The sequence below is a fragment of the Oryza glaberrima genome, chromosome 7 (genome assembly GCF_000147395.1).
Source record: "Oryza glaberrima chromosome 7, OglaRS2, whole genome shotgun sequence".
In the NCBI taxonomy this organism is placed as follows: domain Eukaryota; kingdom Viridiplantae; phylum Streptophyta; class Magnoliopsida; order Poales; family Poaceae; genus Oryza; species Oryza glaberrima.
The window spans coordinates 26,220,416-26,246,230 of record NC_068332.1 but is presented as its reverse complement, the minus strand read 5'-3'; the positions used below and the strand labels follow the sequence as shown (position 1 = coordinate 26,246,230).

General features: G+C 37.7%; 2 protein-coding genes across 7 annotated transcripts; one reads left to right on the top strand and one right to left on the bottom strand.

The window, feature by feature from the left end:
* Positions 1-7,786: 7,786 nt before the first annotated feature.
* On the bottom strand, positions 7,787-14,236 carry LOC127779700 (probable glutamyl endopeptidase, chloroplastic). 6 transcript variants are annotated; one of them, XM_052306572.1, is made up of 15 exons: positions 13,928-14,236; positions 13,461-13,662; positions 13,266-13,376; positions 13,114-13,162; positions 12,921-13,027; positions 12,332-12,835; positions 11,660-11,788; positions 11,113-11,409; positions 10,542-11,000; positions 10,381-10,446; positions 10,105-10,165; positions 9,811-9,960; positions 9,585-9,719; positions 9,236-9,484; positions 7,787-8,845 (listed from the first exon to the last, which is right to left on the bottom strand). In XM_052306572.1, exons 1-15 carry the CDS (start codon positions 14,136-14,138, stop codon positions 8,789-8,791), a joined length of 2,787 nt encoding a protein of 928 aa, XP_052162532.1. In that variant the 5' UTR covers positions 14,139-14,236; the 3' UTR covers positions 7,787-8,788. The 6 variants fall into 6 exon arrangements, 4 of the variants coding, with proteins under 4 accessions (XP_052162532.1, XP_052162535.1, XP_052162534.1 ...); XM_052306575.1 differs by having other exon boundaries at positions 10,554-11,000; XM_052306574.1 differs by having other exon boundaries at positions 13,931-14,236.
* Positions 14,237-15,085: 849 nt separating this feature from the next.
* On the top strand, positions 15,086-25,610 carry LOC127780666 (lon protease homolog, mitochondrial). Its single transcript, XM_052307601.1, has 20 exons — positions 15,086-15,468; positions 16,591-16,656; positions 16,775-16,966; positions 17,068-17,133; positions 17,221-17,262; positions 17,492-17,614; positions 17,817-17,915; positions 18,458-18,523; positions 18,604-18,690; positions 19,010-19,049; positions 19,155-19,326; positions 19,409-19,533; positions 19,825-19,955; positions 20,039-20,143; positions 20,336-20,449; positions 21,118-21,285; positions 22,498-22,599; positions 23,172-23,471; positions 24,068-24,586; positions 25,002-25,610. Exons 1-20 carry the CDS (start codon positions 15,166-15,168, stop codon positions 25,188-25,190), a joined length of 3,009 nt encoding a protein of 1,002 aa, XP_052163561.1. The 5' UTR covers positions 15,086-15,165; the 3' UTR covers positions 25,191-25,610.
* The last annotated feature ends 205 nt before the right edge of the window (positions 25,611-25,815 follow it).

The following is a 25,815-nucleotide window of genomic DNA, read 5'->3' as shown; positions in this document are numbered from 1 at the left end:
CTTAGTCCAACTTCTTCATACCTACTATATTAATAGAAAATATTTTAGATTCTCTCTAATCAACTGTTCCTCGATGTACTTTCATATTGTAAAATAGCCTTTCTACGTAATATAATGTGGTTTTATGCTAAGCAATATCTAAAATACATGTTAATCATGCAAAGACATCTACATGGATGAGTTTTGCAGTTAGTTTGTTACAAATTAATAATAACAGCATACATAATAAGTCATATTCATCCATAGTAGCAAATCACGTACGGCCGGTGATTAGCTAGTATCTTAGTATGACATTAGACAAATTCCTTATATATTGACACTGAAATGCTACCCAATCCCTCGTTTATCACTAATCGGCATATATAGTCATCTATTTTGGAGCTTCAAAAATCCATTATTGCTGCATGGAAAATTGCTAACATTATTTTTTTTCAAAAAATCTATTGTAACATAAAATAGCAATAAATTAAACTCAAAAGTTCAAAACAGACAAAGTTTTGTAGTTGGCCCAACTCAAACTCTCTATGTTACCGACTCACGTGTCTTCCATGTGACTAGGGCGTCATGCCTATTAAATTCCCACATGAAAATTCCAAAACTATCATTTGGTGACACAGAGAAAAAACATAGGAACTTTCGGTCATAGGAAGAACAAAACATTATGTCAAACATCATGATTATTTTCCTCTAAAATTCTGATGGATTGACCTGAAGGAATTTGGTATGGTTAAATCCTTTGTTCCAAAGGGCCGTATAGGAAAAAACTTCCCGTGTGAGAGCCCTATTGAAACGTGGGATTTTAAAAGTATCGGAATAGAAAAAAAACACATGACTGAAATGTTATGCATTGATGAATTCTACATGAATTCAAAATGCAGGAATTTAAAAGATGATGTGTTTGGACGTCTCATAGGAAAATATCAGATGAATTTGATAGCTTTCTAGAAAGAGAGAAGAGAGATGAAGAGAGAAGGCGTGTTGTACTTCTCAAAGACAAAAAAAAAAAAAGAGGTTTGAGCTCATGAGAAAATTTCATATGGAATTGAACTATTGGAAAGCAATCCAAAGGAATTTATCAACTTTTAATCCTATGTTTCAAACAGCAATTTAGGAAAAATTCCTAAGGATTTGAATCCTTAAAAAATTCTTATGAGAATACTTCAATCCAAAGGAGCCATGATGCAAATCCTTCAAAGTTCATCCTCTTTTGCTTTGTTAGATACTTGTGTGCATTCTCGTGCACTATATAATAGACAACAATAATCTAATCTTCTCACGCAACTAGGTACATATATCTTTATTTTACGAAACAATTGGATGAGCATATTGGTCATAGCTTACGCCGCTTATTGGCACCTCTCGACTCCCGTGCACCATATAATAGATCACGCAACCAAGTACACATCTTTATTTTACATATAAACAACTGAATAAGCATATTGGGCAGCTTATGGCTATTACTGGCACCATCTTGTTTTCTTTATAAAAACAATACGTCACACAAATGCGTGAATCCCACGCAACTACTAAGGGAACTGACCAATATAATATATTATAATATAGTCAATTTTTGTCTATATGTTTCACGTAACAATGACTGCAATGTGAGCTTACAAAAGGTAGGCCCACATTATCGGTGACTGTTGCCACCCATACAGGCATATTTCATGCCTCATCACTTGTTAACTAATTATATCCATGATTTGTAAAGTGGCAAACTGCCATGTTCATGTAAGAATCTGAAGGACTGCCATAAGCAACTTTCTTTGTGTGCCATTGCCACCACGATTGTAGGGATAACATGAGCAACTTTGTTATGAATCCATAGTGTCGTCATCCATCGGGAACAGATACAGCTAGCTAGCTAGCTAGCTAGGGATATGGTGTCACCAGTGTAGATACAACAGTAGGGCATGCACTTTTTCTTGCAATATAGAGTCTGTTGCCGCGTACTCCTACTCTCTTCACCCTTCGAGGTGTGCCATTAATATTTTGTTAGTGATGAATGGTTGCTTATACATCACCACCTATATACTATTTGTCTGCATGATCGATCTTCTTTCATTTGCTGGTGAAAAACAAAATCCAGCAACTCGGATACTTGTATTGTTACTAGGTATTTTCATTAAAAAAAAGATCTACTTGTTTGCTAGTACTAGTTGCTACCGAAACATGTTAGGGAGCATTGCTCGACTAGAAAAAGCAGAGAATCCTGTGGAGGTTGATAGAAATACAGTATGTACTGTAGGAAAATTATTGTGAATATATTCAGTATGTGCAGCACAACTATATATAAACGCTATGTTGTTAGAGATATTAACACACAGTAACAATTATAATGTAATGACACTATGATGACATGAGAATCTCTCTTGTTGCCGACAAGACTATTAAAGTGGTATTAACCCTTTAGCATGCATGTCTAACCAATAGAATGACCACAACCACCATACACTTCAAAAGAGTGGTCAGCAATATGATGCAATGACAGCTACTCCCTCCTCCCTAAATGTTTGACGCAGTTGACTTTTTTAAATATGTTTGACCGTTCGTCTTATTCAAAAATTTTTATAAAATATGTAAAACTATATATATACATAAAAGTATATTTAACAATGAATCAAATGATAGGAAAAGAATTAATAATTACTTAAATTTTTTTGAATAAGACGAATAGTCAAACATATTTAAAAAAGTCAACAGCATCAAACATTTAGGGATGGAGGGAGTATCTTATTTAGTAATAGTACTATGCAAAACTTTTTTTGCTACCTATCATAGTGCAAGTAAAGTGAGAAAAGATTTGATGTTGCGGTGAAAAGTTCACTTGACTATAAATAATGCGCATGGTTTACTTGTCACAATTAATATATTTGTTTTCTCACATCTGTTAATTAAGAACCACTGTGCTGACCTCACAAAAAAAATACTTAGATAGTAGTATGAGATATCTTCAGATTTGCATGAACAGATGAATGGTGGCACACTTGCCAGCAGTTGCCAATGCCACCTGAAAGGATTGAATGGAGTGTGGTCATGCTAAAAGGGTTGGGATTGCTGGTGGTCTACACCTACAGTGAGACGTTGGACTTTGGAAATGGTATACCGTATCGTGTTCGTTTAGTATCTGACTGTTGTTAGGCACCACCTAATTCAGCAATATCACATTCTTTTCTTCTGATTCTTAAACCTAATTCAGCATTGTCGCATTCTTTTCTTCTGATTCTTAAACATAAACACTCCCTCCAGTTAAATTTATTTGATGTTGCGTAGTTAAATACTTTTGACTAGCAGGAGTAGTTTTCTACCACACCGAGGAGAAGTGGAGAACTAATCATTTTTCAGTTTCACCCCAAAAAAATTGTGGTCTGAGTATCCAAATTTCAGGAAATGCCAACGGACTATGGACAGCAAAGAAGGAATAGAATAGTTGATGAGAGTCAGAGAGATCATCAGGATAGAACGAAAGCAACTGATCGAAGGCAACCAGCAACACTACCCTGTGAGGCTACAATTGGTTATAACCAAAAACGATCTCATATTGACCACAATAGGAAATCAAATCGCACCAAATCAACTGCCTTTTCAGGAAAAACGCGACAGCTTGAGTAAAATTTGCCTGCCTTGGAGCTTTCTGTCCAACACCTAGTATTTCTTGCTCGCTGCTGCGTTTCCGATCTTCTCATCACCTCTTCCTTTTTTTCCCCCCAAAACACGGTACAGATGACCTTTTTTTTTCTATATAAACACACACACACATATACTTATGAACACCTCTAAGAATCTGGTCCATTATATCTTGATATTAGTGATGTCATTTCTTTCTTATGAACTCACACATATACACCTTATCCCATTAGTTTTTTTTGAAAGAATAGTATTTTTGAGAGTTTGGACCAACATATTTTAAGATTGATAGTCATTTTTTTTCTATGAATACACACATGCACATCATTACCACATGAGTCTTGTTGAGATTGGACCCAACATGTTTTGAGATTAACGAAGCTATTTTTTATATGATTATATGAATATACACACGCGCACCTTATGATGAATTCATTGTTTCGTCACTGCAGGTGTTTTGATGTCGATAGTCAACGGGTACATCACATACCTATTATTTAAAAATAATTAGCTATAAATATAAGTATCGGTGTTAAATCTAAGACTGCAATCAGGTTCAAGCCCTCTGTCACTTCGACACTACTTATGGGGCAGCTACAACCTCCGGCGATCATTCCAGTTGTAGAGTACAAAGCTTTCTACCTGCGATGCTTCTGGCGTCTTTGGAACCATCAGGATGATGTGGTCTTCAGAGGGGAAGCCCCGTCAATCCAACGACTCCTACGCCGTTAAGCTGAAGATGCAACGTTATGGGCGGAACGAATAAACGATAAAGAACGCCCTGTAGTTACACGGTGGAAATGCTGCTTCTTCTCTGCTCTCTCCCTAATGTATGCTTAATCTTTGTTATCACCCTGTAACTTCCACTTTATCTATCTAAATGAAAATTCAGGTGGAAAAACTCTCCCGTGAACATTTAAAAAAATAACCTATGACTGCAGTCACCCCCTCCTCTCCTTTTGCTTGCAACTATCTCGGATAACGAGATCCATTGAAACTGTCTTTTGAGCGTTTTCGAGAAGAAAAAAAAAGAGAGAACCATTGAAACTGCGAGTGGATGGATTGGCTTGCTTGGTGGCCTTTGGAAATCATCGGAGGGCACCAAAAGAAGACAAAAGTGTTGTACAAGATGAAGCGTGTAAAGTGTCCACAAGAAAACCAATCATTTTTGGACTGCTTGACTTCGCACAAGAAAAAAAAAAAGAAGGAAATTGCAACGATGGATGAGCCATCCATTTTGATTTCCACTTGACTTCGTCTCAGCCGTTCGCTTGCAACCTGACTGACATAATGCCATGCAAGGAGCTAGCTTTCAATGAAAAGATCCAAACGACGATAAATATTCTGTGCTGATCTGATCCGCTTGCTGTAGCTTTCGGTGATCAACAAGGAGCGCATTGTATTGATCGACATCTAAATCTCAGATGGGAGATGGATTTTAATTCAAATTAAATATGGAAGTTTTCTTCCGTAAATACAGAAAATGGCTTGTGTATCATTGCATTAAGGAGAAGGAAAATGCAAAGGCTTTTAAGGAGACCAAAAGAAGATAAATATGTAGAGAGTTTATCATAATTGTTTAGATGTCATGCAATGTGTCCTTAATTTGAAAGAGTTTCAAGCATTATGTTCTCTTGGCAGTATGATTATTGGAGTGTGGCGTACTGTGATGGAACCTGAATATGAGTGTGGTGGCTACTGCTCAGTTATTATCCTGATAGAAAGGAAGAAATCTCCACTCACCAAGTTGCAAGAAGGATTTATTGGATTCTTGAACAAATGCCGAGAGGCTTGTGGCCTCCACACGACACACGTCTTGTAAAGTTGTAAAGATTACCAGACACATAATGCTTCCAACTGACGCAACGAAATTCAGACCATTTTGACTTCTCCTGCTAAAACTGATGAGGTTAGTACAAAGGTCTAGAAATGTGTGCTTGAAAACGAACTGCATTTGTACTACGAGCTACTACTCCCTCAATCCTAAAATATAAGGGATTTTGGATGGATATAACCTATCTACAGCAGCAGAAACAGTGCAGCCTGCAGGTGATCACTTTGATCCTGTCCATGTAGAATATTACTAAAGAAATCTGCTCCCTCCGTTTTAAAATATAAACATTTTTAGCCTAGTGAACATTTTTAACTTTGACTATTAATAAAAAAAATAAAAAAGATTAATTACGTAAAATTGATGTTACTAGATTTATTATTAATCAAACTATCATATTATGTAACTCTTTTTATTTAAAACATCTTACTTTTATAGATATTGTTGATCAAAGTAGTATCTTGGAGACCGTATCAAAGTTCAAAAATGCTTATATTTTGGGACGGAGGGAGTAGTACTGTAATCAGTTGTATACAACGCTCATAGTTTGTTTTTCTTTCATCTATTACCTGAGTTGTCTGGCCATTCTCATAGGTTGTGTTTAGTTTATGAAATTGGGGAGAAGTTTAGGGAAAGTTGATAGTTTGGAAAAAAAAGTAAGTTGGGAGTTTATGTGTGTAAAAAGTTTTGGATGTGATGTGATGTGATGAAAAGTTGGAAGTTTGGAAGAAGTTTGGTGTGAACTAAAGAGGGCCATAATCGAGTTATTGTTAGCTAGTACTAGTAGTTTTCTAAGGCTGTATTCGAGAGTGAGGGTACCACGTAAAACGGAGCAGCGTTTAACATGTGATTAATTAAGTATTAGCTAATTTTTTTTAAAAAAATGGATTAATATGGTTTTTTAAGCCACTTTCGTATAGATACTTTTTTTTAAAAAAAACACACCGTTTAGTAGTTTGAAAAACGTGCGCGCGAAAAACGTGGGGAGGGGTTGGGAAATTCCTATACCGAACACAGCCTAAGAGCAAGTATTATAGTGAGCTATAAGCATACTATAAACTTATGTGGAGGAGAGAGATAACAAAAAATCAAGAGTGTTGGCTCTCATGCAAGAGCTAACTTCATACAAGCTCCAAGACAAATATATTAAATGTATAAGTGAGGCCATTCCCAACCCAAGACACTAGGCATAGTTTCTATAAACTCTACATCATCAAGAAACTAGTACTAGACACTACTCTTCCAATACAAATACCACTATTACATACTTAAATTTAATGCTACTTATCTCACATGATGTTTTGGATGTTGTGTAGAAACCATGTCTCATGCAAGACATGGTTTCCTCCTCTTTCCTCATTTATTCACTTGCCACATCATTTTTCATCCTAGGTGGCAGCTTATTTAATGCTATGGACACCATCCTAGTCATTGGGTTGGAAATGGCCTGAGAGATAGAGAGAGGAGAAAAAGATTGTAGCCAACCTTATAGCTAATTTATTATATATGTTGACTTTAAGATGGATTAATAGTGGGTAGTGAGCTTTACTATTATCCTTGCTCTAAGTCCCCAGGACCCCAGCCCAGCAGTAGTATTGCTGGAATTGGACAGAGTTGACTATTCAAATCCTCTTAGATTTCTTCAGTGGTAACTGCAACAGAGCACAAGGTTAGGAGCTTCATAGAAATCTAAGCAAACAATTGGAAATTAATACTCCCTCCGTCCCACAATATAAGGGATTTTGAGTTTTTACTTACAACGTTTGACCACTCGTCTTATTCAATTTTTTTTTTGCAAATATAAAAAATAAAAAGTTATGCTTAAAGTACTGTAGATAATAAAGTAAGTCACAAATAAAATAAATAATAATTACAAAAAAAATTGAATAAGAAGAGTGGTTAAACGTTATAAGCAAAAATTCAAAATCTCTTATATATTATAGGACGGAGGGAGTAGAGATCATCGACGCATTTGATCACTTTATACACATGTAATTTTTGTCTTTTTAGACAAGGAAGTATTGTTCTAAGGATTGACACTAGCTTTAATTTGGTGTATTTGACTTAACCATGCTGTCTTCTTCTACTAACTGTTGCTGTCCAAATCATATCCCAGTAAGTGCACAGTATGGAGATGAACTAAAAATGAGGGCGATGGTGATATCTAAGATGATCTTGTTTGGACCTTGAGCGTCGCCTAATCAAAGAGGCAGCCAAAGAAAGAAAAACAGGAACTTATTTGGCAAACATCATCCAAATAAACTCACATGATACAGCAGTTACCTTGTTTGTATGTCTGTATCATTTACAGATGACAGGGACCAACCATATGTATAACTATTCTTGCTTTGTGGTGTTATTAACAGTGCAACAGATACAATGCCATGCAATTTCCAAAGAAAATAGAGTGAGGAAAACAGAACGGCGAATAAGAAAAAAAAAAACACAATCCTTCCAAGTTTCTTTAAGCTCAACCAATATGATACAAAATGGTCTGAAAGGTGGCAACTTACCCAAAAAAATCTACTCTAAATGTGGCAAAATTATTTTAATCCACTTTAAATTACTGTTATATGAAATAAAATGAGTAGAATATCTAAAAATTAGTGGTCATGTCTTCGCAACTTTATTTTCTCGAGTAATACCATTTATGTGTAGCACTAGCAATGGGAGAGATTCAATCTGAACGGAATCTGCAACAGAAAACCATCTCATATTCATGATTGAAAGCATAACAAATATTAATGGGTGGAAGCATAAATGGAAACGGATAGCAGCATCTGCAGAAAGCAAACAAGAGATGAACTGACGATGATAAGGCCATTCTTTTTACACGCAACATTGGACAAAAATAAAATAAAAATTTACTAAAGCTTAAGTTGGCCTTTAATGGCTAGTAGAGGTTATGCATCTATACCAATAAAACCAAACTATTGGCACATTCATTCGTGTTAACATCATGAGCACATTACAGGATGAGATTCGGCAGAAATTATATAATGGGATGATATCCGGGGATGTAGAAATCTTGCATTCAATATATTCAGTTTAATTATAACGGAATAATAATGGAATAATAATATTCCAACAATTGCCTCCCGAGATGCATAAAGCCATAATTGTTTATTACAAGTTTTACACACTAAGTGAAATCATATAAACATAAAGCAGCACGGTGCAGTAGTTGAAATACATAATTTCTATTCTATGTAGCATATCTTGATGGTATAATACTTTTTGTAGATAAAGGTTAGTTCAGTAGAGATGCTCCAAATAAGATATTTTACCACGAGGCAGATGACAATGGTAGCCCATTGATATCACTGTACATTATTTTTTAACTTCCTGATGGAAAATTTGAGCAAAGGCCAAGTGAACCAGCTTGCTCTGCAAAAGAACATAACATGGAACTCATGAGTAACTGAATGGCACACCAAAAATTTACTAGTAGTAAAGCAGTCGGTAGAACACACTAATTGTCCCATATAGCCAAAAATAAATAGGTGCCTGTTGCAATAGACAACATGCACTTCACAAAGCATTGCAATCCTCTGTCACACGAGTACTACAAGTCTACAGCCAAATAAAAAATAGATAAATAAAAAGAAAACTCTCCTGTCACACTCACACATGTTCTAGATTCAAAGTAAACAACATCGAAACGAAGCGAACTAATAATTCAAACTAAAACAAGTTGCAGTATTGCACAGAACTAACTGGTGTGCTCTCGAGGAGGCTAATCTCATAACTCAAAAGTCAAAACACAGAAAACCTTACCAGACTATATATCTTGGTGAAGTACAAGGCTAGAGCTTCACAAGCAGGTGACCATGTTGTATCAACAGTGGATTCCATAACTTGGATGTTCCTAGAGTTACTCACACAATACATCTCCAGCCACCTATCAGTTTCCCAAATTACATGCATAACGCTCTCCCTTGCAACATAGTGGTGCCTCTCAAATGGGAGAATCACAAGACGACATGGCACACCATTACCTTTTAAAGCATCATAAAATTGACTTGACTACAAGCATATATAAAAAAAATAGTTTTAGATAGTACCTACAGCTGTAGAATAAACAAAATATTTAGAACTCATCTATCTCTGAAGGTACTGTTACTACCTGCATTGCTGTTGTTACTTTGCTGTCATCTTCTCCATGAATGAGTAGAATTGGTTTCTTGATTTTGTTAGCTGACATAAAGGGACTCATCTTAATATAGGTATCGGTAGCCTCCCAGAGTGTCCGTACCTCTTTCTTCAAACCAAAACAGATAAAACACATACAGGAAACATAAGTCATAAGTGCATTAAGCAAAGAAGGATATCTATTATACAGTAAAGTGAACCTGAAAACCAAATGGAGTCAGTGTCCTGTTGTACGCTCCAGAACGGGCAATTCCACAGCAGAAAAGATGAGGCGCGTGAGCTAAGAGATTAGCAGTCATAAATGCACCATATGAATGACCACCCACAGCTATTTTGTCAGGGTGAGCAACCTAAAGAACAGGGCAAATTCTATATGATTAGTTACTGATTACTGAAAAAAGAACATCAACCCCAGTAGAGGAAACATAGAAAGCAATGCCAGACAGAAAGACATAAACTATTTGACAGGAAACAAATACAAGAGAAAGTCTTACCCCTCTTCTTACAATTTCATTTACCGCTGCTTCTGCACTAGCAACTAGCTGCTCTATGTACCTAGGGAAATAGTAAATTACTCATCTGAGAAGGAAGAAATAGCACCATTTCTAATTATATCATGCTTTTTAAGGTAATAACAGAATTATGTTTCAATAGGGAGAGTACAGGACAGACATTGGAGAGCATGAAAATTGTGTACTTTGCATACTAGCAAGGCCAGAAGTTCAAAGTACAGGGTGGCATAATCATGTTTAGATGAATAGTATAACTACCTATCATTAGCCTCTTGGTCTCTTTCACCAATTATAGGGATTGTTGGGTCGGCCAGAATAGCAAACCTGTAAGATGCAGCATAGGTAGAATTGCTAGTTCATGAAATGGTAAATATTGCAAAAGTGATGTGTCGGTGAAACAAAAATAAGGCGCATGGTACCCTCTAGCTAACCAAAGAAGAGGAAAGTTGCTCCTGATGCGTGCAAATTTATTGGGTGAGCGACGGACTTGGCCAGCAGCCTCTCTGCTTTTAAATTCTCCAGGATACGACCAAATTAGGCATGGAAGAGGCTCATCTTTTGATGGATCATAGCCTGGAGGCAGATATAATGTAGCAGTGAGTTTAACACCGTCCACTCGCTGGTATCTGATTACTTCTTTCTGCAGCAATGCCAGTTGCGGATATGGATGGGAATAATTTGTGATCTGCACTTGAGTTTTATCTGGCCAAGCCTTGATATAATACTGGGTAGGTTCCATTCTTGACTCTTTTGATACAAGCAACTTTAAATGATTAAGCTGGATTTCACACTTTGGATTATAGGACATCAGAGCAAGAACAGATTCATAATACTTTTCCTTGCTACTCTCCCATATCCGCTCTTTCACTCCCGTATTTCTGTAAAGAAAAAAAGTTATGCCTACATTATGTTCATGGATTCAAAGAGTCATAACAGAGCAGGCATGGGAGGTGCAACAGAAATGTTTGGTAGAGATAGTTGTAAGCATACATATTCAAAAGATCAAGAAAAGGGATGCTTCCTTTTGGTGTGGCACCTTTTCCCTTCAACAAGATGTAGGTTCCTTCATAGTTTGTCTTAATTTTTGCAATGACAAAGGTGCCTGCAGGGGTTCTGCACATCATTGGAGAACCAGGATTTGAATAGGCATCTTCTGAAGATCTTTCAAATAATACCCGTGGGCTAACATCTTTGCAGTCAGGAGAGATAACCCATGTTCTTGTTCTGCGTGTCCTGTACCAATGCTCATAAACCAGTGCCTGTGATCCATTGCACCAAGAGATCCTTCTGCAGGTTTCATCAAAATAGTAAATTTTGAGTGATTTGGCAAGCAGTTGGACAAAGTATATTTGTGTATTTTAAATGCAAAAACACAGACTATTAGCCTGAAAAATCATTGATTACATCTTTGAAGTCGAAATCCAAATTTATCTCCAAGCTAAACCAAATGTACTCATCATAATTTGCCTTTCTGTAAAAGCATATTCACTCTGTAACACCATGAGGAGAAAATGTTAGGCCAGTAGTAATTTAATACCTATACCGAAGGTCAAGTTTAAGCAAGACTTGAGGTTTCTCGCCATTTAAAGGATCTGCAAGCTCCATATATACTATATCGCGTGGTGAGACTTCAACATTTGCATCTCCTCCATCTTGTGCCTCCACCCTTTCAAAACATCACATACGAAAATAGAACTGGGTCGCAGTCAGATCTGAGAACTATTGTTAGCATGGTGATTGGACATGTGGTATTACGAACTAAGTAGGGACTACTGTTAGTATGATGATTGTTTCTGAGTTCTGACAGATCTCCATTCACCTTTTTTAACTAATTTGAGGTTACCTTTGACATACTATGTCACCAAATCTTGCATTAAGTTGATCTTTCAGAAAAGTTGATAGTCAAGTTAAAATGGATTGTGATTACATGGTAAAAAGTCAGTCAAAAGAATAACTAATAGCATGCCTAGGGTCATTATCTGTCAACTAGTTGTTTCGTACGCAAGCAACTAGCTGCACTACCTATCAAGAGAAGACAATAACACGGTCACCTTTGCAAATCTCATCAAAGCAGAAGCAGTGCATTGGCATTATAAATTCTACAATTTTGAGCTTACCTACTATCATCAGGATTGGAAAAATATTACTATTATTATTAGAACAACAATATATTTTTTTCAACAGAAGCTTCTAAGGAATTGTTACTCACCAATACAATGTTGAAGGCATGTCAGGCCTCCAACTGATTAAACGCTTCCCCTTACGGACACTACCAGATGTGATTGGAATATCTTCAGCTAGGGGCAGATCACAAACTTCACGGATAAATGTACCATCAACTGTCCACAGCTCAACCTTCTTTGGGAACCTTTTATACGAGACAGTAGAAGAATATGGCCGGTGGACAGAAGTGAGCATCAGATACTTCTCATCTGGTGAAGGATCAAGAGCAGTATATATCGCAGGTGGGGCAATTGGCTTCACTGTCCCATCCAGTGAGAGCAGTATTAACTGCGATGTTGCATAGTAATCAAACAATTCTTCTTCATGCAAATCTTTCAACATTTCTTTTGTGGCTCTCATCTGAACTACATTTTTATGCTCATTAGAGCGGATCCTAGGACCAAAAGGAACCAATGGCTTCTTTGGTGGACAACCACGTGACGAAGGAATAGTGCAGACCAATACGGTAGAATCATTCACCCATACAAATCTGTAAAGAAAAACATGATAAAATCTGATGACTTAGGAAGGAAAGGAGTAGAAAGATGCTCCATCGGAAAGATGCAGACACTCACAGCTCAAAAATAGCATTCAATCTTATGTCTTCTGATATGCAGAGTGGCCGAGCCTCTCCAGATTCTGCATTGGCAACCCATAGTGACAAGTTGACGCTGTTGTCCACCTACTAAAATACAACAGTGAAACAAAAGGATCGATAACCACTAAAGATGTTGTCCAATTTCATAGTCCAAAGCATCAGCCAATCACCTTATCTTCGTAGCGCACAGTAAATGCCATGTGCTGACCATCAGGTGACCTGAAATTCCAAAATTGCCGAAAGAGGAAATATGAATAGAAAACAGTGTGATATGATTTGGTTGCACATTAAAAGTTAAATTTAAACATGTTTGGGAAATAACCATGTCACAAAATTAATCTTTGCACCATCAGCATATCCATGGACCTCTTTTGCTGGACCCAAAGTTCCACTATCCATCAGGTCATGGACAATAATGCCGGTATAAAACGACCTACAAATAAGTAAATCATTGAACACAAGAATATGAGGTGTCAACCCTCCTGCTATGATTGAATGGTAATGGTGTGTTACTTACATTCTGCTCCTCATGTTAGACCCAGGATCAATGCGTATGCTGGAAAGTACAATTTCTGGTTTCGTAAGCTCAGATAATGGAGGCATGGCTGTGCGCTGTAGGAACATGATCCGATCTCTGCGAGGGGAAATAAGGTAACTGGGATTGGGTGGAACATCAAGGATTTCTTGTATTTGCTTTGGAGGATGACGATATCCCAACCCTGCAGATTGATGCATCGAGTACAAATTTAAGGCTTGTAGTAATATATAGTAAAGCAACAAAGCAAAACACAGTCGTTCCCCAATTCAGGCAGAAAAAATGGTGGGATTGAATACGAGTATTATCTCCCAAATATGAAGGGGTTAGGTCAGGGGACTACGACTAGTGAATGAATTAACTTATTATTATTGATTAATTAATCTCCAATCTCTAGAGAGAAGAATCCTAAACCAAAAGATGTTTCCCCGGCCAAAAGAGGCACCTACCACCTGCTACGTCGTCTTCCTCCACGGAAGCGGAAGCGGCGGAGGCGCACTTGCAGTTGGTCGAGAGGGCGATGTGTTTGGCATGAGCATGACGCCGGCGGCGAGGCTGGGGCAAGAGGCGAAGAAGCGGCGGGCGGGGAGAAGGAGAAGGCTCGGTGGTGATGGAGTTGGCATGGGTGATTCCCATGTGCTGCTGAAGCAGAGGTAGCATGTACTCCACTACTGAAGAAGAAGAAGAGGGGAAGGAGGCTGCTATGCCTGTGTGCTTTGCTGTGGATGAACTGAGTGACTGGCACTTGACACAAGACCAGCGATAACCCTTCGGATATTTCTCCTCGAAAAGGGTCTTTTATACAACTTTATATTTAGACCGAGTTCTTTTTCTCAGGTTATATACAGATTTCCAACGCATACGAAACATGAAAACTCATTAGTACATATAATTAATTAAATATTAATAATTATAAACTTAAAAATAGATTTATTTTAATTTTTGAAACAACATGGATATAGAAAGTTTTAGGAAAAAATCATTTAATAGTTTGAAAAACGTGCTAATGAAATAATAGTGATTGGTTTCACAATTAAGAATATTTGAATCGAACTACACTTAATACGTTAGAGAAAAATAATACAAATATGATGCGCACTTACATGAGGCTATAGATTTTTAATCATTCTAAACGTGTGTGAGTGTATGTAGGGGTGAAAATGGTGTTTATGCGTGTGAGTATGTTATTCCTTCATTTTATAAAAAAATAAATCTAATAAGGATGTATCACATCTCGCAGCAGGTATGTTTTTTTTGGATGGGACATATTTGTACTAAGTTTGCTTTTTATAGGACGGAGGTAAGTACGTGATAAAAAGACCCATATAGTTTATTCATGGTTAAAGCACTGAACTACTCAATTAGCCATGTATAACATGTTAGATGTGTTATACATTAGCTGAATCTTCCTCTAGTCAATTCAGCTAATGTTGTTGTAGAATAAAAAAAATGCCAAAGATAGTTTTTCACTTTCAGTTTAATAAAAATTTGTTATAGAATAGTAATGAAAAATGGGTAAAAGAGAGGGGGTTTTAGAAGGGTTTCGTTCGGTGCTTCCATTCCTTTCTTCCTCCCCAAACCAACGAAATCGAACTTCCCTTTCACAGGGCGCGCGCCGCGCCGCCACATCCCCCGCCCCCGCCCCCTCCCCTCGCCCAAACCCTAGCTAGAATCGCTCGACCCCCTCATGCTGCGCGCCGCGGCGGCCGCCGCCGCCGTCTTCCCCTCGCGGTTCGCCGCCGCGCCGGCCGTGGCGGCGGTTGAGGAGGTCAGGTCGCCGCTGCTCAGGGTTTTGGGGGCGCTCCGAGGCGGCCGGGTCTCGACGCTCGGGAGGAGGGCGCGCTCCTGCTCCAACTCCGCCGGGAGCGACTCCGAGGCGGCGGCGGCGGAAGCTAAGGCCGAGGATGCGGTTGCTGCGGAAGGGGAGGCGGACGGCAAGGCGTCTTCCGCCATCGTGCCCACCGTCCTCCGCCCTGAGGACTGCCTCTCGGTGCGCGCTCTACTCGTTTGGATCATAACCGTTTGTTTAGTTGCTTGCAGTAGCCAATAGCAACCCGATGCATTTGTGTCCTAAGTAATTGGAGAATGTGTAATTTGGTTCCAAAGAGTAAGCATGGAAGGCCACTCCCTTGATTGGATATCGTAAGTCCATGGCTCAATCTGAGCATGGAAACACTTTGGTCTAAAAGTTAGCTCATTATTTTGTAATGCTAAGGTAGAGTTTCTTTGGTTTGGATCAACTAGGTTAGTGTGATTGCCTTGAATGAGCTGCACAAAGAGTTCAGTACCTCAGCATGGTTTCTCCTTCCTTTCGAGTGCTCAAACATGGTGCCTTTCTATTTATTAGGGGAAAGAAAGAGGAAAATGCTGATTGCTCACTGAGGGATTAACATGTTGTCCTGAACTGTAGTTTAGTTCAGTACTGTTTTCTAATTTGAGAAAAGTCACTGGTGCGATGCTTGGTAATGCATTATGAAAGCTTGCACCCCTCTGAAAAGTGTTGTTCAATTGAATAAATATTCCATCTACTTATCACATATTAATGGGCACAAGAACGAAGGAACACCATGAAATAATTATTCTGCCGTTATGAAGTGGGAGGCGATTGGGAAGGAGAGCTTATTTGTTACTTGGAGTGATACTCATGAGGATATACTAGGAAACATTGAGAAAAAGTAGGAAACATTGAGAAAAAGTGCCTCCAAACTGTATAATGGAGTACATATGATATTTCGATGACAAATTTGAATAGCTCAAAAACTTGCATTGGTGCCAAATGAAATGCACAATCTATTTAGGACTAAAGTGAGCAATTCATTTGAGGTGTGATGAAGGATCAAAATAATTATAATTTGATTGTAGTCTTTTGAGTAGCTATTTGAACTCATGCCATGTCTTGAAAATGGGTTTTCTACCAATAAGTCTAGAAGGGTATCATGCTCTCTCTTTCTCTGTTATCGAGGGAGGGCTTTGCTGTCTTTCCATCATTTTTTAGATCTAAACGTCTCCCTTCAGATTATTTTGTTATTTATTTAACAGTTCATATTTTTCATAACATGGTTCTGCTAGTTGTATCCTTCTCTTACTTTATTATGCTTACTTTTTCAAATAGGTCATAGCACTGCCTCTCCCACATCGTCCACTCTTTCCTGGATTTTATATGCCGATCTATGTAAAGGTATGTCGGCGCTGAGAAATTTGCCATTGGTTAAATCAATTTCACTTTTCCGTATCATGCTACCTATTCATTTCCCTTCTTAATGATGTGTTTTTCCTGTTTTTTATAAACCCCTCAGGACCAAAAGCTGTTGCAAGCCTTAGTAGAAAACCGCAAAAGATCCATCCCATATGCTGGAGCATTTCTTGTGAAGGATGAAGAAGGTACTGACCCAAATATTGTGACCAGCTCAGATTCAGATAAAAGCATTGATGATCTTAAAGGGAAGGAGTTGCTGCAGCGCCTTAACGAAGTTGGTACACTTGCTCAGGTAAATGACTTTTTCTAAAAGACTTTGGGCATGAGTTCTTCCACTGTCTTGTCTCAAGCTGTGCTCTGTTGCTCCGTAAATAGCTTGTGTTGTCTCTGTAGATAACTAGCATTCAAGGGGATCAGGTTGTGCTACTTGGTCACCGTCGTTTAAAGATAACCGAAATGGTAAGATACATTAGTTTTTGCTTGCTATTCAATTCTTGTGGGTTTATGTTGGTAACTTAGTTTTCACCAAGATACAAAAAACTGTAGGTTCAGGAGGATCCACTTACAGTAAAAGTTGACCATCTTAAGGTAATTCTACAGTGCCACCACCGATTCTCATGTTTTATTTTGTATTTCCCATTATAAACATGCTCAGAGAAAAGAAGAAAGAGTGTTGTTTTCCGAAACTGAAGAAAGTCAGTTGCTGTTCTGAAGAAACTTTGTTTAGCCTTGATTTCACTATGAAATAAATGCGAGATTGCTATTTACTGCCGGGAGGTGCCTTGCAATTTTGGATCATTTATCTTGTCCTTTACAGGAAAAACCGTACGATAAGGATGATGATGTTATAAAAGCAACTTCATTTGAAGTTATATCCACCTTGAGGGAGGTTCTCAAGGCAAGTTCCCTTTGGAAGGATCATGTGCAAACCTACACACAGGTGTGACCTGACTTCTGACTTCTTACAAAACCAAATATAGGTCATTAAAACAGAGACTCTAACCAGTTGTGTAAGAACTGGCACAGAGTTAATTGGTTACAAGTCCATTATCTTTTTCACAAGCAATGGTAATTACAAATTTATTTTCTTGGATGCCATTGGATACACACTACATTCTGAATGTCTCATTTCCTTGGTTCAGCACATGGGTGATTTCAACTACCCACGGTTAGCTGATTTTGGTGCTGCTATTTCTGGTGCCAATAAGTTTCTTTGCCAGGAGGTGCTTGAGGAATTGGATGTAAGAAACTTTCTTAAATTCCACTTCTTTTACCTTTTACTTTTACACTCTGGATTAACACCCTAAACAATCTTGATATTTTTTTCAAGCCTATGACAATCTATCCATTGAATACTTTCTGTACCTTTTCATTCATTAAATGTTTCAAGACTGTAGAAATTGTGCATCACCATGTGCTCTGGTTGTCTCATTTGTGCTATAATTTTACTCTATACTCCAAAGAATTTTCTCTCTGACTTATTGAACATAATTTTTTTTGTTAAAAAATTCAGCAGATATGATACTGATTTTGAAATTTATTTTGCATATACTGCAAATCTGCAAAGAAGCACAACTTATTCCCTGGTCTAGCAAATTCTCTTTCCAAATGCACCAATAGTCAATAGAACATTGGGTATATGAATACGTTTTGAAAATCCATTATGGAACATATCAGCACAGCTTCTCTTACCAGCACTCTTCTAGAAGTTCTTGAAGATTCCACATTCTTTATACCATTTTCTTGGTCTATTTCAGTCCAACTATTGCACTTTTTGGAACAGGTATATAAGCGTCTAAAGTTAACTCTTGAGTTAGTCAAGAAGGAGATGGAGATTAGTAAGTTGCAGGTAATTCATTCTTCTATCTCCAGCCTTGGTTACCATTGCTTGGTTGAGCATTTGTGGTGACCAATACACTTCTTTTCCAGCAATCCATTGCAAAAGCAATTGAAGAAAAAATAAGTGGGGATCAGCGGCGTTATTTATTGAATGAGCAACTTAAAGCAATCAAGAAGGTACTCCATCATATAGTGTTTCTTGTATAAAGTTACTTTTGTTACATTTCTATTGTTGAATAATTACTTTTGTAGAATTTGGCACTCCGATTGCTGATGACACCATTGCTTTTCATAGATTAGCGGAATGGGCAATAATCCCTTGCCTATTCTAGAACTACAGAATTACTAACGTTGACATCTGATATTCAGCCGTGTGCTCTTGAAGACTTGAACTGTATATATTCCATGCAAAATGGGAAATATAATCATTGTTGCCTTCTAGGTTGATCTGGTTTTATATAGGTTCATAATTACTCTGCATATCTGATGCTTTCAGGAGCTAGGTTTGGAGACTGATGACAAAACAGCATTGTCTGGTTTGTGATTCAGCTGTTCTTATTGGCTTTGTTTTTTTTTATTGCCCAGAGAACTTGACATTTCTAGTGGACGATTCAAAATTGTCCTTCATTTATGTGTTGCAGCAAAATTTAGGGAGCGGATTGAAGCAAAGAAGGAGAAATGTCCTGCTCATGTTTTGCAAGTCATTGAAGAAGAACTCACAAAGCTTCAGCTGTTGGAAGCCAGTTCTAGCGAGTTTAATGTAACAAGGAATTATTTGGACTGGTTGACAGTATTGCCATGGGGAAACTATAGGTTTGTATATATCTGCTTTCTTTGTGAAAATAACAAATGCGAGATGCCTGTGCTTTATGCAGTATTTACCCTTGTATTGCAGTGACGAAAATTTTGATGTACATCATGCTCAACAAATCCTTGATGAAGATCATTATGGGCTGAGTGATGTCAAAGAGAGAATATTGGAATTTATAGCAGTTGGCAAGCTAAGGGGAACTTCACAAGGTTTGATTACTCTTAATTATTACCTTTATTTTTTGTGCTTGATTATCCCATTTATCTGCTGGTGTAGAGCTTGTAGACATTGATGTGTTCTAATTGCATTCTCTGTTGCATCATATTAATGAAAATTGACATCTAGTAGTTCTTTTCCTCTCATTACTTGATAATGCTGTATGACAATTCACAAGGCTCTTGCTAGATTGTAGCAGTTGACCACTGAATTAATGCTCACTTGATGCCTAAGTGCCATATCTTGTTTTTGAACTAATAACTTTGTTGGATCATTTATGACAGGAAAGATCATATGTCTTTCTGGGCCACCAGGAGTTGGTAAAACTAGTATTGGTCGATCAATTGCACGTGCGCTGAACAGGAAGTTTTACAGGTTTTCTGTTGGAGGTTTAGCTGATGTGGCAGAAATCAAGGTACAATACAGATCTTCAAGGCATGTCATTATCTTCTAAAATTGCATGAAGCGATTATGTGAATAACGTCTCAAAAATCTTAGGGGCATCGGCGTACGTATGTTGGTGCAATGCCGGGGAAGATGGTGCAATGTCTTAAATCAGTTGGAACAGCAAATCCTCTAGTATTGATTGATGAAATTGATAAGGTACTTATGAATAGTGAGTTTTGAGTTGCTAAATGTAACCTTTATTTCCTGCATAATGTCTTGTGATGTATTTGGACACCAACCACATTTCAAAGAACAGATGTTTTTTTCAACCAAATATGACTTTGTTTTTATTAATTCATTCATGTTCATGCTGTCCAAATTATAATTGTTTATTTTACTTCCTGGCAGCTTGGGAGAGGGCATTCTGGTGATCCAGCCAGTGCATTGTTGGAACTTTTGGACCCTGAGCAGAATGTTAATTTTCTTGATCACTACCTTGACGTTCCTATTGATCTATCCAAGGTTAGGCGGTTGTTCTCAAGGGTTTCCTTTTACCTGTGTACATCTGGTTGACTTCATAGTTTAATGTGGTCGCTGAATGCTTATTTAAAATTAGTGAAAAAACATTTGATTACTATTTTAAGTATAATCACCATCTTCTAACTTTGCATCTCTTGTAAAATTCATACATTTAGCTGTTATAATTAGGTATGCACATATGCTGATTAATGTGCTATCTCATCACTTCTGTAATTGATAAGTCTAGATTATCCCTCAACTTCAAAGCCGTAAAATGCACCCAGAAACTTTGCAAATCAAATCTACTTACTACTGTAAAGTAGGTTTTATAGCGATTTTGCTTACATGGCAATGCGACATGTATATTTGGCCACACAGGCAACACCACTTATATTCAAGTCTGCAATAAATTTTAGTATAGCAATGGGCCAACATGCATACAAGGCAATTTATACAAAATAATATGCAGAAAACACCTTACTCTAGAAGATAAACACACAGTTATGTAGAACATCTAACAATTACTGCTGTTTTTGGAAGTATCTTTCACTTCATGTGTTTATCAACTTCTGTCATGCTATTTTCTATTTCATTTATTATTGTTCCAACAATAGGGTATTTAACATGAGTATGCAAGGCATCCTCTGACACCTTTTCTTATTGAAAAACAGGTCCTTTTTGTTTGCACAGCAAATGTTATTGAGATGATACCAAATCCATTACTGGACAGGATGGAGATCATTGCAATAGCTGGTTATATAACTGATGAGAAGATGCATATTGCTCGGGATTATCTAGAGAAGAACACAAGAGAGGCTTGTGGCATTAAACCTGAACAGGTACATATGGATTTTGAAGTAGTTTTGTTATTCCTTCTACTTCCATCTTCTTTTTTTTTTTGTCTCAAAAAGTTCAGTATTGTACCTAATAAAATTCCTGACATGAGTATGTGACATGAATGAAACCTAGTGGTTATTGGAAACTCAATTGGGGTGGGATTGAGTGATGATTATTCGTTTTATTTAGGAGTCAACAATGACTAGTTTAAATATTATTATTTAACAGAACAATTGTTTCCAATGTTATGAAAAAGGGCAGCAAATTTTGGTAATTAATTAATTCCCTGATTTTCACCATGATGAATGGATTTTGATTTATTCTCTCCTAGTGGTCATGGACTCATTAGTGCTACATTGAACCTCTCTATGGCAAGCTATTATGGAAGTTGTTTATCATATCTATTGCTTTAGGCTTGTGCACATTAATAAAAAAACATCTCAAAAGAATTTGTTTCCCTCCATTTACAATACATTGAAAAAGATGTCATTTATTTGTGATAGGGGTAGCGTTCTTTTGGCAAGGGCAAATATGGAAAAAAAAAGAAGTGCCTAAAAGTTCCAGAATGATGTACATTTAGGAAAAAGTTGGGAAGGCTAAAACAATCTACATTTAAAACCAGAGGGGGTATTTTCTTAACGCAACACAATGCCAAAGAGTGCCTTAACCTATAAGCTTTATGGTAAACACACCTAGATGTGAAACTGCACCTTACCACTGGTTTTGACTCCAGAATTGTATTTGAATAGTCATGTACTAATTCAGAAATCTCATCCTCTCACCATGTGCCACTTTACATTTGGGTAGGTTCACTGCACGAGATATATAGATTATTATACTTTATTTTATATTTCATTAAGCCTTCTGAGTAATTCGATGAGGATTGCATATGCAATTCATATCAGAATTCTATTTAAGTTTACCTCGGAAATGATACCCTTTACTGTTTAATATTGCATACATGATAAAGGATTGTAAAGTTCTTAGCTTCTTTTTCGACAAATAAACTTGGAATTGCTATTAGAGTCCTGAGTGGACTAAAAGTACTGAAAAGTGAAGAATAATCATTGTAATTTCAAGTTTGTATAAGCGACACACCACTTTTACAGCAATACAACTTTGTTGAGATGAGGAATATGCTAACAGGGCTTGCTTCTAGGACCAAAATTTAGTGCTTGTTTCAACTTTAACTGCCTGACTACAAACATGTACAGGCTGAGGTTACAGATGCTGCTCTTCTTGCCCTTATTGAAAGTTACTGCCGAGAAGCAGGAGTGCGGAATCTTCAAAAGCAAATTGAGAAAATTTACCGCAAGGTGTGTAACAGAACTTCTGCCTGATGATCTTTCAACTATTCTAGTTTTTTTTTTCTTAAAAAAAACGACAGTTATTCTAGTTTGGAACAAGGAGCCAGGAGGAATCAATTTCTACTCACAAAAGGAAAGCAACATTTTCTTCGTTCTAAGTTACAAAATGTTGGTTCTTGTTATTTTTGCTTGTACTCTTGCACACTTAGCATTAGTTTATATTAGTATTATTTAATTAATTTATACATTTTCAAATCATACATTGTTTTTGCTAGTTGCTTAGCCTTGCAGAAAATTAGGTCTGCCTACCTAAATTCCTAGCACATTGCAGCAGCAGAAAATTATGTCTACCTACCTACATTCCTAGCACATTGCAGCAGCAAGCAAATTATCTATATATATTACGGTGCATTGATATGTCATTTATATGTTAGCTGACTGTTGATAGTGTTTAAGCAATCTTCAAGTCATTTGTACGAAAGGCTATTGTGCATCCATTTATATCCTCCACTCTTCAGTAATATGCAAAACTTTGTCCTTTTACAAGCTTTGCATTACCTACTCTGTTACTCTTTTTGCAGATAGCTCTGCAACTTGTTCGCCAAGGGGTATCAAATGAACCAACTCAAGAAGCTGCCATTGTAACAGCGAGTGAAGAACCTAATGGTGGCGATAGTGCAAACAAGTTGAAAGATGAGACTATGGAGGATCCTGCTACAGAGAATGCTGCAATGACCAATGCTGATACTGCCTCAAAGGAAGCTAGCGAATTAGATTTACTGAAGAGAACAGTCGATCATGATGTGCATCCAGCTGAAACACCCAAAGAAGCTGTTTTAACTGATTCAGCCCTATTGACAGACAAGTTGTGCACACCAGAGGTAGTGTTAATATGTTGCTGTCATGGTTTCCTTTCTGCTTATGTGTTTCTTTTAGATGTTGAACCTGAACATAATGCTCACTTCAAATATGCAAAATCCTACAAGTGGTATTTCTGTGCTGCTGGCTGTTGACCTGCTGATTAGGCTGTTAAAGTTGTCACCGGTTTAGGCTGGTTGACCAATTTAGTTGGATATGCTTGCATGCATGATTGGTTTTGCTTGTAGAGAACTTCGCTTGCTTAACTGTTTGATAAGATAACATTTGCATGCGTAAATCTATTGTATGACTGACATTTGACCTATAGTAGCTTACCTGGGAGGTACATGTTTTGTGATTGTCTTGTCTATATTTATGGTTGACAAAGTTCCAGTGTCTAGAATACTGGATATTATCGTTGTTTTTCATTCCCTGGCTACTGTGTTGGCTCTGAAAACCATGGATGCAAGCGTTAAGTAATTTGTCAAACATATAAATTCGACCTTGATAGCTTAATAAACATACAAATATAATCTATGGCTCAGTATAGTTTGTCATTAATTCATTACAAGGTTATAGCTCACCTTGAAAGAAAATTGCTTACTGTTGTGTTATGTAGGGCAACAAGGATATGGAGGGAGCCAAGGAAGAGTCAGCTGATAAGGCAGTTGAGAAGGTAGTAATTGATTCGTCAAACCTTGGAGATTATGTTGGGAAACCTGTTTTCCAAGCTGAGCGAATATATGAGCAGACTCCTGTTGGAGTTGTCATGGGTTTAGCTTGGACTGCTATGGGTGGTTCTACTTTATACATTGAAACAACGAAAGTGGAGGAAGGAGATGGGAAAGGTGCACTTGTGCTGACTGGCCAGCTTGGAGATGTCATGAAAGAAAGTGCTCAGATTGCGCATACTGTTGGTAGAGCTATATTACTAGATAAAGAACCAGAAAATCTGTTCTTTGCAAACTCAAAGGTACACTTGCATGTTCCAGCAGGGTCCACCCCTAAGGATGGCCCCAGTGCTGGATGCACCATGATCACATCAATGTTGTCCTTAGCTATGGGAAAACCTGTTAAGAAGGACCTTGCGATGACGGGTGAAGTAACATTAACTGGCCGAATCCTTCCAATTGGCGGGGTATGTTTCCTTTGTATCCCCTACTTTACGCAAATGCAACACATGTTTCTTTGTCTGGATTATTTTTCTCTATGCCTTCTATGTCTGAATTTTGAAACTAGGGAATATATAATATTTCTTATTATTACAGCCAGAATTTTGTTTTTTATATTCATATATTAAGGAGTTTCATCTTTGATTTCTCTGGTCAACATTTACAGACGGTGTTTGAACAAACCATAATACCATTTATGATCAATTTTATACCTTCATTCTTTGATCCCAAAATGATCATTTTTGTGCTAGTCTCCAGAAAAAAGTTCTGTTCATTACGAGATGTTATTGATATGATCATTGATCTTCCCGTGCTATTCCATTTCTATGCATATAAACACTGGATGGTCACCCTCATGCACTTTATACCCTCCTGAAACAGGTCAAAGAGAAGACCATTGCTGCCAGGAGAAGTGCAGTAAAGACAATCGTATTCCCAGCAGCGAATAAAAGGGATTTCGATGAGCTTGCTCCCAATGTGAAGGAGGGTCTTGAAGTTCATTTTGTTGATACATACAATGAAATATTTGATATAGCTTTCCAGAGTGAGACTCAGACAGAAACAAGCTAGCAGTTCAGGTTCAAGTGTTGAGATTGTTGAGAGACATGGGCACCAACTGAATACCCAAGGGAGTTTTGCAGCTAGACTATTCTTTGCAACATCAAAAATAACTTGATTGATCACCCTTTTTTTTTGTACGCTCCGTGTAGCAGTAAATGTTAAGTAAAAATTTTGGCAAGAATGTTGCAGCAAGATGGCTGGGGAAGTATCACAAAGAAAAAGCTATTGTAAACTAAATCTTATAATGAACGAGGTCTGGCCATTCATCCATTTTGTTTTCTGGCGAGCCAGAGTTTCGTTATTTCTTTTCCGTTCTGATAGTCTTGGAGGTGTTGTCGTTCCTTGTTGGTATGGTATGTAAGTGAACTCGTTTGTAAGAATAAAATTAAAGGAAATGCCTTAAAGAAGTTGCTGCATTTTGCAACCAGATTGGAGAGAAGGAATAGACCAACCGAGCCTTAGTGGATGTGGGTGTGGGTGTGGGTGTGGCTGCTGCGTTTGGGCGGCAGCCGACGACGACATCTGCGCCGTTGGATGCCATCGGACGGCCAAGCCCCCAGCGAGGGGAGCACCTGGGCCGGTGGATGAGGCTTAGCATGGATCCGACGGTGGATAGAGAGGAACCTGCCTGCCC